Source organism: Sinohyriopsis cumingii, chromosome 15 (assembly GCF_028554795.1).
Source record: "Sinohyriopsis cumingii isolate HCF-2022 chromosome 15, ASM2855479v2, whole genome shotgun sequence".
Taxonomy (NCBI): domain Eukaryota; kingdom Metazoa; phylum Mollusca; class Bivalvia; order Unionida; family Unionidae; genus Sinohyriopsis; species Sinohyriopsis cumingii.
The window spans coordinates 37,928,922-37,943,704 of record NC_142975.1 but is presented as its reverse complement, the minus strand read 5'-3'; the positions used below and the strand labels follow the sequence as shown (position 1 = coordinate 37,943,704).

The 14,783-nt window shown below is 36.7% G+C and overlaps 2 protein-coding genes across 9 annotated transcripts in view; one reads left to right on the top strand and one right to left on the bottom strand.

The window, feature by feature from the left end:
* LOC149781631 (uncharacterized) overlaps positions 1–12,158 on the top strand; it is a 46,511-nt gene extending 34,353 nt beyond the window's left edge. For both annotated transcript variants that reach the window (XR_016414753.1, XM_089935696.1), the window contains exon 3: positions 10,859–12,158. Coding sequence is in view for 1 of the 2 variants with exons in the window: in XM_089935696.1 (XP_089791822.1) it covers positions 10,859–11,212 (354 nt within the window). In the remaining variant the exon portion in view is untranslated. The remainder of the gene's footprint in view (positions 1–10,858) is intronic.
* Positions 12,159–13,996: 1,838 nt separating this feature from the next.
* Positions 13,997–14,783, bottom strand: part of LOC149781629 (uncharacterized) — a 155,902-nt gene continuing 155,115 nt past the window's right edge. For all 7 annotated transcript variants that reach the window (XM_089935691.1, XM_089935688.1, XM_089935690.1 and 4 more), the window contains one exon: positions 13,997–14,585. In XM_089935691.1, coding sequence (XP_089791817.1) covers position 14,585 — 1 coding nt within the window. In that variant the 3' untranslated portion in view covers positions 13,997–14,584. The remainder of the gene's footprint in view (positions 14,586–14,783) is intronic.

Sequence of the window (14,783 nt, the reverse complement as noted above, 5' to 3'; positions counted from 1 at the left end):
TGTTGTTGAAACGCGGACTATTTATCTGTGCCATTCGGTACTCGGTAATCGGTCGTACGCTCCCTCCAGAACTCGTACTGGAGTCGTTCCTATCGGCGGTCCTAGCTTCTATCCTTACTTTATCTATTTCAGAGCGTGAGCGAGCTCTCTTTCTTTCCAGTCGCGGATATCCTAGCCAGCTCCATCCGTGTCTCTGTCCACTGCTATCTTGACCATCTCCAGCTGTTTCTGTGTTTCTCTGTCGGCTAATATCTTGACCAGCTCCAACTCTTTCTCCCTTTCGGCCATCCTGGCCACCTATTTTTCTGCCTCTCTTTTAGCTGCTTTTTCGGCCCTCCATTCTTTGATTCTCTCCTGTGTGAACGCTGATAGGTGATCTCCCTCTTACCCTAGATCTTCCGAGCCGATGCCGTGATACTCTTTAATCATTTGTCTTTCAATAGTTATTTTCTGATGATGCTAACAGTAAGTGATACCCTTATTAAACAATTGACAGATGTTACACGTTCCTAACCCAATACCTACCGGTTGACAACAACTAACTTCGCTCAGGTAAGATATTTTGTCCGATATTTGCTTCACAATTACGGCAATTAATTGAAATCTACCAAGCATGCAAATATCAAAATATAACGTACAAAAGTTGAAAAATCATAAAAATTCAAAGACACAGAATGGAAAATATCTCACAACTGTTCACTAGTACCTCCTAACTTATAAAACTTTAGGTCGTGAAGATATAATTTATGTCTTATTCAGATCCCGGACGAAGCCATGACTGTGGTGTGTCGGGTTGTTATTACGCCACTGTGGTATGTGTTATGGTTGGAGTGGGGTGCTCCCAATATTCTATTTAAATTATTACAAATGTCCCACCCAGGCTCGATTTTGGTTGGAAGTTAAATTAGTGAAAGATCGATGTAAAGCTCCGAACGACCAGTCGACAATACCGACGGTTAAATTATTGAATATAGAGAAAGTGAAATTCAACGAATAACAATCTAATAATAATTCAATAGCCAAGTGCTTCAAATGTCCAAAGTATTCTCCTTCCGCTCGACCCTGTGATAGTCTGTTGCATCACTTGATTAGTGGTGTGAGATAGGTTTCCACCTGTCCGTGTATTCTACTCGTCTGTGTATTTTTCTCTTTTATTCCTCCAATTCCTTCTCCTCTTCCTCCCGACTTTCTCCAAATTCCTTCTGCTCGAATTCTCTATACTCATCCTCCTTTTCCACTTCTTTCTCCTCGACTGCTTTTCCTCCTTCTCGACTCTCTCCACCGCGTAGACTTGTCGACCCCAACTGCTCTGCTAGTCTTACTTCCGTCTTCCCTCTTATAGAGTCTGGACTTAACCGGAAGTTCTATCCCCCAGAAAAGCTTCCTTTACGATATTTTGTCTTTCGTTAGAATCCCCTCTGCGGTTGACCGCCAAATTATGAGTGGCCTCCTCGGAGTAACCCTGTAATGCTCAGCAATCTTCCTTAGCGATATTAAATTTTCGCTTGCTAGTTAGAAATTATAATTTGGATCGAAATAGTTATCACAATTCCGATCGGGTGTCGTTTTGACCCGATCCAATCAAACTAAGTGGACAATGTCCTTCTCGCTGTCTGTTCACGTGGGGACGGATTTAGAACACGCACCATTCCCTCGCGGATTCCTCTGATCTTAGGACTAAGCTGTAACATATAGGTGTGAAGTCGCTCGATCTAACTGTGCCGATTCAAGATGCCGGGTCTTCTCTCTGGTCACGGTAACCTTGCGTAAGATAATTAATGTTTAGACATCAAACCATGGCTTGTAATAATACCTAAGTTTATACACGACTTACTAACTGGGGCTGATCAAACGTGACAAATACCCGCAGAGTTCGAATTAAAAATTCTCTAAACCTTTTGATAGTAGTATATATATATATATATATATATATATATATATATATATATATATATATATATATATATATATATATATATATATATATATGCGCACACACTGTCAGAAAGCACGTCATGAAATGGGTAGCCACTCTGCACAGTTCATGAAAAGTGCAAGCGATTTGTACATTTTATAAATGGAGCAAATTAAATACCCTTTTGATGGAATGTGCAACCAGAATTTTGCCCTTTTCATAGAAGGGACAGATTCTGTGTGTAATATTTTAAGTTTGCCTATGTAAGTGATGGTCGATGGGCAAACCAGTTGTTGGTGAGAAGACAACGTAAGTAGTAGTATTTCACTATATATATATATATATATATATATATATATATATATATATATATATATATATATATATATATATATATATATATATATATATATATATTTATATATAAAGGCAAGTGCATGTTTTTGGTGACTGTGTTGTTGTTGTGATAGTTAATAACCATTTTGCAGCACATGATAGGCTATGCATGGCGGCCAGTAAAACTGATGCTATGCATGGCGGCCAGTAAAACTGATGGAGAAAAAGCACTGGAAAACTCCGATAAGAAGTACCGACCCACAAGAAGCTACTGGCAAGCTTTCTCAAACAACCACATTGGCCGAGTCCAAGACTAACCTACGCGGACATAGGTGAGGTGGCAGTGATCAGTAATGGCGAGCGCTTTAGACCACTCGGCCCCTCACCCCCTCCTTTGTGACTGTAACTAGTAAACATTTTAAGCAAGAAAAAGCTGTTGACGTTTTAGACACTCTAATCAAATGAGACCGCAACGAAATCTAAAACAAAATCTAACGCCGATTAAAACAAACACACATTATGGTCCTATAGTCAGATATGTGTCGGTTGCATGGTATTATTGTATGATGGATGGACATTTTCACAATCATTCTGCGAAACACCCCACCCCACCTTTCATGTGGCAAATATATAACTATGTCTGAAAAATCTTCGCGACAGACAACCATTATCAACGTTATTCGTTATTAATGCGAGGGTATTGCATCAATATTCAGTGGATTCCATATGCAGTTGGCTTGATAAATTAATAAACAAAAGTTTAATTATCATAGGAGGCGAGCATTAATTATGTCACCTGTACAATAATATTCTCCATCCATGTAAGTTCCTTTTGTTTTGTCACACAGCCTCTGATGGAGCCAAGTATAACACCTTCTTGGAGGTAGCGGTATCTCTTTATTGTATGCAAGGATTTTACTTTCTTGTAGACAGGAATGGCTCTTTCTGGTATGCAAGGATGTCACCTTTTTTAGCCAGGGTTATAGCTTGTATCCAGGGATAGAACTTTCCGCTCCGTTTAATGTATATTTATAACTACAATAATTTGTATTTTATGCTATGGCGCGAATTACTGGATTTTCCAAGACAATCAATTCTGATATATCACTGGAGTGGAATACCAGGAGTGTTGTGTTCAGTGTTCGTCACTTGACGTTGAGGACCTAAAAATATGAGACACTTTGATGGTGTAGTTACAAGTATATCCTCCTCGCATGCATGCGAACTACACTGAAATCCCACAGGGCACACATACTTTTGTTCTTCAGTTTATTTTTGTTTTTAATGTGCTTTTTGTTGTGTGAATTTGGAAGAAGATTGATATTGCTGGATATTTTTTTCTGTGCGAGTCACACACAACACCACGGAACATACACTATAAGCTGCTGAATTTATCGCGCGGGATACAGTAAGAAATTAGCGGTTTCAGACTGTTTGATTAAATTGGATATATTTCATCTCATGAGTAAAAAAAAAAGCTTACGTATTTTTCACTCAATGGATGAAATATATGTTATTCCCTCGTTTCAAGCAAACATGTTCGATTTATATAACTTGATTTTTTTCACTGAAATGACACTTAAAGGAGACCTAATTACTATGTTTCCAAGCTCGTGTTTGCCTTTATTCGCGACAAAACTCCATCCATGTAGGAGATGCGTTCTCAACGCACACACGTGTGTGTATATATACAGAGGTCAGTTTCTTTTCTTACGTTAATAACGGATATATTTCATCAAGTGGTACAAAAAACGTTATATTTAAACGAATGTATCCGGTATTAACTTGGGGTTAAAAAAATATTCTTGTTATATTTGGAAATTCACTTAACTTACCTAGGCTGATCATAATACAACATGTGCTGGGATTTGTATCGAGACAAGGAAATCCTAGTCAAGGTGTTATAATATTTATCTCCTCATGAGGCTCTGCCGAGATGGAAACACTGAAGAGGATAAATATTGTTACCCCGTGACTTGGATTTCTTGTCTTGGTACAAGTCGGACATTGATTACACTGGTCAACAGTGAAATCATTACTGACTTGAAAAGGCCCTAATCTGTAGTATTTTGGTGTGCCGAACACGAATATAACCGTGAAAAATTTGTATTGGCTCTCGTTTTGAAGATATTCATATACCTCATTTTCTATGTTTCACTGTGTAAATTTCTCCAGTAGGACTGCAGCAACATCCGGAATAATGATGTAACATTGCATAATACCATCATGCTCACATCATCCACAGTTGATTGCATCATTTTCTGATGCAATGCAATACTAATGCCATGCGGCTGCTGAAGTAAGTTGACGTCAGCAGTGTACTATACATGTGTAGGCCTATTATACTAATGCCAGGCGGCTGCTGAAGCTGACGTAAGCAGTGTACTATATAAAGCCCAATCAGATAGGTTCAGCATTTAAAATATTTTAGACGTTGTGCGAGACAGTTCAAGCTACTGTTACATAAAACTTATTATTTTATCCATTTACGTACAATAAAGAACAGTAATGCCTCGAAAGTGTGTTAATACCGCGGACAATTTTTGCTATATTTGTGGGGAAGTGACATTTGCCAACCAGAAGAAAAGTATCAATTCTCAAGTGAAGAAGGCATATCATCTTTACTTCGGATGCAAGGTTGGTGACCAAGACAAGCCTTGGGCTCCGCATATATGCTGTGCTACATGTACAACACAGCTTTCACAGTGGTTGAATTGCAAAAGGTCATCAATGCCGTTTGCAGTCCCAATGGTGTGGAGAGAGCCAAGCAACCACCTAAATGACTGTTACTTCTGCTTGGTTCCTCCTCTTTCCAGCGGAATAACGAAGCGAAAGAAGTCGAGAATAGTCTACCCAAACATTCCGTCTGCATTGAGACCAGTTCCACAGGGTGAGGGACTTCCTATTCCAGAACCTCCAGCAGAATATTCTCTTGATTCATCTGACGAAGACAAAGGTGAGTCGACCTGTTCTTCTCCTGGTCCATCAGCATGCAGTGATCCAGATTTTCACTGTGGTGCATCATCAACCCCACACAGAATAACACAGGAAGAACTAAATGACCTGATTCGTGATTTGGACTTATCAAAGAACAAGGCAGAATTGCTAGGATCAAGACTCCAACAATGGAATCTTCTAGAAGAAGATGTCACAATTACTGCATATCGAAAGCGCCACCAGCAATTGGAGCCTTTCTTCAGAAAGGAAAGTAATCTGATATTCTGTTCCGATATTGAGGGCCTCATGAATGCTTTAAAAATCACTCATGACCCACAAGAATGGAGACTATTTGTGGACTCTTCGAAACTGAGTCTCAAGGCTGTGCTTTTGCACAATGGAAACATTCTTCCATCTATTCCAGTAGCGTATGCTGTCCACATGAAAGAGACATACGATAACTTAAGGCAGCTACTGAATTCCATTGAGTATAACAAGTACAGCTGGCACCTCTGTGGTGATTTGAAGGTAGTTGCCCTTTTAATGGGACTGCAGCAAGGATATACAAAATACATGTGTTTCTTATGCGAGTGGGATAGCCGAGCAAGGGAAATGCACTACATGAGGAAGGAATGGACTCACAGGCAGAATGTAGCCATTGGAGAGAAGAATATCCAACACCCAGCTCTGGTTGAGGCTCAGAAAATCTTGCTACCACCCCTTCACATCAAACTAGGTTTGATGAAGAACTTCGTGAAAGCCATTGACCGGACTTTGCCAGCATTCCGATACCTGCATGAAAAATTCCCTCGACTCAGCGAAGCAAAGATTAAAGAGGGAGTTTTTGTGGGTCCTCAGATTCGAGAGCTTTTCAAAGATGACCGGTTCAACAACTTGCTGGAAGGTGACGCGAAACAAGCATGGAATGCTTTTCGCCTAGTTTCTACAAACTTCCTCGGAAATGTTAGGGCAGAAAACTATAAGGAACTAGTAGAAGACATGTTGATGAAGTATAAGAAACTTGGCTGCAATATGTCTCTAAAGATTCACTTCCTTCATTCCCATTTGGATTTCTTTCCTAGCAACTGTGGTATTGTTAGTGATGAACACGGCGAACGTTTTCATCAAGATATCGCAACAATGGAACAAAGATACCAGGGAAAATGGTCCACTACAATGCTGGCTGACTACTGCTGGACACTCCTCAGAGATGCTCCCGAACAGCTGTACAAGAGACAGGCGAAGAAATCTAAGATGTAGTCAATGACTTGATTTTTTATAGGTAGGCTATTACAGTTGACCTTTTACTATTGGAATGCATTTCGTTATGTAAACATTAATTTCTTGCAGATTACAAAAAAACTAGAGCCAATTTTGCAATTTGACTGTCATATTCGTGTTCAGCACATAAAAATTGATAAGAATTGACTAATTTTATTTCAGTAACATGACTTTTGTAAAAATTTGTTGTCCAGTGTTACTTTTCTCACTCAGTTCCTTTTTCAATGAAGAGAAAATAACCCAGCGTAGTTCGCAGATTCAACACAGACTGTTACGTGTTTAGACTCTTAGAAAACGTAAAAGAAAAAGTTAAGACAATAAGCTTTGTAAAATTTAACAAATAATTTACTTCCCTTGACAAACAAGGTAAAAAAAGAACTTACGGTTTTACGAATCAAAAAAAAAAATAATCCAAGAATTAAAAAATTGAAGTTATCGTGATAAAAAGTCCTAACGAAACTGAGTTCGAATCCCGATGAAATTCAAAATGGAAGGCAATGACGTATGCTTTGGTCAGCGTCTTACTGATGTCTCAATAGTTCTTTGTTGAATCACACAAATAATATTCCGGTTTTTGAATTCTGTATGAATTTCGATAACTATCTTTGTCCAAGAATTAATTTAGATCACACGAACTTCCGGATCTGGGCCAATCCTTCGGAAAAAAAAACATAGTTTGTAACAATTGCTACATATTATTTGTCACGTACTCCAAGTATGGCATCGATTCAACTTTATGAATCTAACTCTGAGAAAGAATTTAAAAAACTAAAAAAGGTTGTTTACTACAAACTATCACTGGTTCTGAATCAAGGTCAGTAACTATGGTCAGCATTAGATACAATATTTCTATAGAGTAGTTTACGTCAAAAAATAAAACAAATCAGTCAGAACTGAGCTCTATTCCAGTAAATAAAGTTACATTACAAAAGCATGTAATGGAATAAAAAAAATGTAAAACTTACAAACAAACAATTAAATTAAATCAAGTATAATTTAAATCAAATATAAATAACAACACTGACGTAATCAGATTCTTTTATTGCCTCTCATTATATATAAATGTCATCAGGTCTTGTACTCTTTTATAAAAATCTGAATAATTATCTATGTAGAATCTAGTTATATATGTCTGTCTTAAAAAAGGCAAGAAAATCAAGAAAAAGGGTGTGTAATTGTTATTTGTTGGAAGTAATGATCGTCTCGAGCCACGTGCTATTGCCCTGTAAATACCGCTCATTAATACGAATATGATAATGAGGGCAAATGAGTGACCTGTCAACCCTTACACAAGTTCAATCAACGCATGATACAGTTTGTGTTATTAGTTCCTTTATTGACCATTAATACACGTTTAAAGTATGATCTACATTAAGAAAACGATATTGTTTAGTATGAACGCAATCGAATCGTCACATAACCTGGAACGTATTACGTTATCTTGAGCGTCCGTCAGTGTCTTACCAACTACGTTTATGCACATCAACAGTCTGCAGTTAGCAGATGTGGATCGCTTGCAGCTTGGGGTAAGATAGAACACTTTTGATCTTTTTGGTCTAAGGTTCAAAGTTACTATGTCTGAAAAATGAAAAATGGCTTATAACTCTAAATCAAGTTTTCCACCACCAAGGGTTGTCAATATTTGTAGATGGTTGACATGTAGGGCGAAAAGGTCATTGTCTAAAGTAATATAAATTGTTTTCACACACCAACGTGAATTCTCCACAATCATCAGTTACCAACGATGTGGATGGCTTACACTTTGGAGAGAGAAGAAATCCATCGATTTCTGGGTGAAAAGGCCACGGTCAGGGTCACTCTGACTGAAGTAGTAAAGATGGTTTCCACACAATAACAGTATTCTGCATGACATACCTGTACCAAACGACGACGATGACGTGCACAAAGGCATGGAAGGAGCCTATTGATTTTGAAGTCAAATGTTGTGGTTAGTGGGAATGAATTAAGAAAATAGGTTGCAGCACAATACTATTAGTTGTATATTACAGTATTACAGATATGGACACAACTTTGTAGATAGCTTGCACTTGTGGTAAGGAAGCATGTTCGAGGTCAAACGTCAAGGTTATTGGGACTCAAAGAAGAAAAAAAAAAAGGATTCTGCAGAACAAATTAAATTCTCTGCATAGGTGATTATTAAATACGGGACGGCGTATAATGTGCCATTCACGGTACGCCGTTTGCAAACCTAGGAACTTTCTGTCTCTCCGTCGCCATCCCCTCTCTCTCCTAGAATGATAAATATCAGCCTTCGTATCAGGTGATATAGTTTCTGGCTCATATTTAGAGAGAAGTCATTTATAAGCTCTTTAGCGTGGCAGGGGGCCTGATAAAGAAACATAAATCAAATTTTAACATTTAGAAATGCATAATGTGGAATGGTGTTACCAGACAATAGATACTGAAGGCGACGTTGTGTGATTTCTGATTGCAGCGGGGAATATTTTAAGCACTATACCAGCTAGCCTCATTAACAATGGTTTGCTTGTATTTATAGAACGTCTGCATAGGTTTGCATGCTCGGTTTGGCTGGATTCTTCCGCAGTCATTTATTCTAACTTCTGTTATTTAAGCATTGCATCGAGTGCCTCGGAAATAAATGATTGTTTCTGATAAATTTTAGTAGTTTTAGCATGGTCGATAATAAGACAATACGAGAAACTTTGAAATACTAATCAGCTGACCAGAATTTTACATTTGCTAATGGTCAGATATTTTCCCAAAAGACCAAAACACGCACTGATCAATCTCTTCCCCAGCTCCACGGGGTTTTATTTTCTTAATATGGAAGTTAAATGGTGGATTTAAAGTTTCTGAAATGTGCACTGTATCAGAAATGGGTGGGATATACATGTTTAGCTGATGATCCGTCAATCTATACTCGCATTCATATATACTGTAGCTTCCATGTGGTCAGAGCTTCTTAGAAATTATCCATTTCCTTTGTAACCTTGGAGGTGGTGACGTAGGTTCACCAAACGTATGAAATGATAAATATACTTTATATGCTATTATAGTAGATGAGATTACCGGATATACTCAGATATAAAATAGTTCCAAATGCAAACAATTGTTACGATTCTATGGTCTTAAACTATGTAACAGAATGAAGTAGAAACCAACAAGTTTAGTAAAGTTAGTAAATAATTCTTTTCTCAAAGTTACATAAGGAACATTTAAGAGAAAGTTATTGTATTGTGAATTAAATCCCAAATAATCCAAAACTTTATGTCAAAGCCAAAAGTAAAGAATGCTCCGATTGATTTCTAATATTGAATGTGCTGATGTGCCAATAGTCTTGAATGTGCCGATGCATCGATTGTCTTAATGTATCACAATTATACAAAGCAGAATGTTTTTGAATGAATTCACAATAATCACAGACTGGTGTTTTAGTCTAAAAAGTAAATGATCACTTTGTAATTCCCAGTCAGTAATTTAAATAAATGTTTCTTCTCAAATTAAATCTTAACACATCAGTAAATGATTCCACAGACTGAAAAAAAAGAGGAATGAATGATTTTGTATATCACATCCTTATACATACTAATTTCACTTGACCTATGACACAATACAATGCCCATGATGTTTATTCTACTTTGTAAATAAGTTTAGGTCTTGAACTCAAATCGAAGTAAGCATCTTTTTATAAAAAGACAAATTTCTGGTAGGCTTGACTCTCAGCCACCGCTCCGGTGGCCTAGTGGTTAAAACGTCCGCCTCGGATGCGAGAGATCGTGTGTTCGATCCCCGGCTGTCATACCAAAGACTTAAAAAATGGTACTGATAGTTGCCTTGCTTGGCGCTCAGCATTAAGAGGTTAGTGTTAGGGGACTGGTCGGCCCGGTGTCAGGATAATGTGACTGGGTGGGACATCATGCTACATGTCTGCGGTATGATGCCCCAGTGCTAGACATCACTATAAACTGCCACATTGCAGGCATCGTAGCGATATGACTGAAAAAATTGTTAAAGCTACGTTAAAAATCCAAATCACATCACAACACATCAACTCTTAGCCAAGACAATATTCAGGTAGGCCAGAACTCAACCCTCAATCACGTACACACAATATAAATTATATATATATATATATATATATATATATATATATATATATATATATATATATATATATATATATAACACGACATAGACCTTGATCTGCCGTTTAATCATGTACCGGAATGCCAGGATCTATGGGAGTTTTTTTAAATTTTTATTATTAGTCCTAATAAACAGCATAGTCCTGACATCATATCTGTGTCTGTGTTGTTTGTAGTTGGATTCGACTTACAGTTAAGCATATACGGCGCATAGGCTCTCTTTCTCTGCAAATTCTAACTTTTCAACCTTTCTTTATTGCAGGATGCAGTGGACATTATGCGCAAAGACCTGCACAATTTGTCTGGAAAACCAACAACAATGTTATGTCACACAGGATTGTGTCTTCTAGTGATCAGTGTTTCATTTTTACATTTTGTGCACGTGCATGGAAAAACTCATTCGTGTTATTTATTTATCCTTGGAGTACTAATTCTGTCATTTGTAGTGCAGTTTGGACTGGTGTTGGTAATAATATACATGACAACAAAGGAAACTGATTATTCCGTATCTTCAGAAAATCAAATAGATTCTATAGCAGCTTGGACATTTGATAATCTGACATATTTCATTTATTCTGTCATGTTTCTGCACATTATATTGTTAATAATTACATGACATTAATTACCTAACAAAATCATTTAAGAAAGTTATCTACGGGGGTGGGGTATCATTCCTCTACTGATATTAGCTACCTTGAACTTATTTTTTTTTAACTGAACACCGTCGATGTCAGTTTTTACAGTTTCTGCCGATGTCATTGTTGAATTTATGACGGTTTCAAGTTATGCTACACAGTTTAACGGGTAACGATAAAATATTCAAAACTTTTTAGAAAAAGATTTACTTCAGCAAGTTTTACGTAACTGTCAAAATGACTCAGCTGGTGTAATGATATGAAATTATTAATTTTATGATTCCAGTTCTCGCGTGTCGCCATTTTTAGATGAGAAGTTAACATTTGAGAGGTAGATGGCGCAGTCATACATTTGCCTTATGCTTCTTTTGTAAACATGCATGCTGTTCTTTTTAACAATTTATTTGCTTCTAGATTATTACAGCTGATTCAGTCACATAAAACAGAAACGATAAAGGCCATTATAAAATTTCAAGGCTTTAAAATCTGTTGGAGAATTCAATATTTACCTGCACACTATTTTGTTTTTCATGTTAATAGTATGTGATAAGACTGTGGCTACGTTTTCCATTTGGCACGAATTATTTTCCGCTGCATATAAATAAATTTCATTAGCTGCAGTAAGAATGCCGTCAGTTGCTATTTCATGTCTATATATCTGATATACAAGTCAGAGAGATAACTACACAGGAATAGCCCAGTCTTATATTATTGCAATATGAAAAGAATATATTGTAGACTGTTTGCATCGAAACCCTACAAATGCACATTGCACATTTTTCTGACGTTTCATGTTTGATTTGCTCCTCAGGAGTTTACCAGATTCGTATCTATGTAACAGGCTTGAAAATAAAATCATACATATACTCACAAAATTCCTATCTATGTAACAAGCTTGAAAATAAAATCGTATAAATACTCTCAAAATTCTTATCTATGTAACAGGCTTAAGAATAGAGTCATACAAATACTCAATGTTTTTCAAAACCACTACCAGAAAGGCACACAGATAAGTTCTCTCTCTCTCTCTTTCTCTCTCTCTCTGTCTCTCTCTCTCTCTCTCTCTCTCTCACACACACACACACACACAAAGCGGCACCCTATGACACATAAGAACATAAACATACTACTATGATAGAGAGATGGATGGGTGTATACATCGGTGGGTGGATAGGGATAAAGCGCGATACACACATATATATACATATATATATATATATATATATATATATATATATATATATATATATATATATATATATATATATATATATATATGGCCCTATCCGACATAACCAGTATGACTTGTAATTTAAGCTTAAATGGCTCCTGTCGCCATTAGTTGTCTGAACGACCGACGTGAGGGCGCATGCGGTCTCTTTTACATTTCCGACCTCGCACAAGGCAGTCTCATAAACTCCTTTCTTCTTTCGATAAAATGTTATATTTCTTTCCAGAATTTACTATTTTTAGGGTTCTTCTTTGCTACCCACCTGATAATGTGGTGACAGAGGTACAAATTACACTTTGATTAGGACGTAAATAATAGTATTGCATATATAGGGTTCCATTATTTTTTTTATTAAGAAAAACAGTTTCAACATTGTAAATAAAGGAAGAAAAGTCTTTGTTTCATGTATTTCTCTACCCGAGCTTCTGCGAATCTGTCGTCTACACCAGTTTTATGGTCTAAAGAAAACTTTTGTCAGTTATCCATCATTGTTTTATGAAGTTATTCAAACCAACATTCAACCAACCAGAAATGGTGATATTAAAGCACTTCTTCATTCGAAGAAATTTAATTGGTGTTTATCCATTCAGATCGTGTGACTGATGAAGAATATAACCCATCTGTGTGTTATATGGTGTCAATCCATCTGTACAGTGTTACTCCGTGTTAATCCGTATGTCCATCTGTACAGTGTTACTCCGTGTTAATCCGTATGTACATGGCTATATTTTGTCAGTCAGTCTGTTTGTTACATGGTACTAATCAATTTGTACAGTGATATATGGTGTAAATAAATATGTGCAGGCTTATATGGTGTCAGTCTATCCGTACAGTTGTATATGGTTTTGATGAGTCTGTACAGTGTTGTATGGTATTAATCAGTCAGCGCAGTGTTATATGGTTGTCAGACAGTCTGCACAGTGTCGTGTAGTGTCAGTCCATCTGTAGAGTGTCATATGGTGTTAATATGGCCAGTGACATATGGTTTTAATATGGCCAGTGACATGGTGGCAATACACTTTTCAATGTTACATATTATTAATAACTCTGTACACTGTTGGTTGGTATTTGTCAGTATGCACTTTGATATATTTGTAAATTCATCTATATAATGTTATGGGGTGTCATATTTCTTTCTGGGGAATAGAACATTGCTATAAATGGTTAATAGATATGTCTCCTGGAGGTTTCCGAGGACGATTGTTTGTCACTCAGTAGATTATAATTATAGAACATGGGGAGGTTTTAAAATAAAAGGTATGAATGTAGCACAAAAAAATAGCTGATTTAAATCGAATTTGAAAACACCCAATCAATATAGATATATGCTGATTTAAATCGATATTTAAGTATACGTTGATAAGATACCAATAAAGGTGTGCCAACTTTTGGAAATCCCGGTTCATTTATTTTATGTATCCTATCAGAATACGCGTTGCATTTCGTGTTAGGGGGAATTCAAGTTGGGAACAATCGAGAAAGTGAAAGTTGTAATTTAACAGGTGAATGGAAATATAACATGACTTGGTATTGGTCTCTTTAAGACTTCCTTTTGTTGGAGGTATCAATTTTAATTGAACTATGAATAAACCTTCCACAAATGGAATCTTAATCGACGTGTGAGTAAACCTTCCAGAAGTAGCATTTTAATTGAAATGTGAGTCAACCTACCAGTAATATCACTTAAATCGAACTGTGAGCGAGATTTAATCTAGACATGGCATTTTAATCGAACTGTGAGTAAAGTTGTCATCCATACTTATAATTTGAATCGCTGCTTAGTATTCAAAGAAAGAATCAGTGTTGCATCAGCATAACGGTATATATGCTTCTATAAATGTTTAATACTGTCAGGACATAAAACTGTAAAATTGTATTGCTAAAAGTAATATCGAAATATTTCAGCACTTTCCTTAATGGATAAACTGTTATCGTTCACATGGAGCACACATGACACTGTAAACGTTTAGAAGTAAAATCCACTCGACTTCTATACTTCTTTTCTTCAACTGCAGGTTGATATGTCGTGATGTAGTACAGTATTCAATATGCCTACAGTCTTTCCAAACCTGCACGATTATTGTTTTGAATAGGAGCTCTTGGGTCTTCTCTGATCTAAACATCTGAAACACAGAAGAGAAAGGCCAACTTGTACTGTGCTTATATAAAATTGTACAAAATTACGCTCTTCTTATAATGCTATTGATATCTTTAGGACAAAAGAAGTTATTTTCTTTTCTATTTATATAATGGGATGTACGTTTTTTATTCATGGGAAAAGAAAACGAAACAGAGAAGAAGATAATCGCCAGTCAATAACG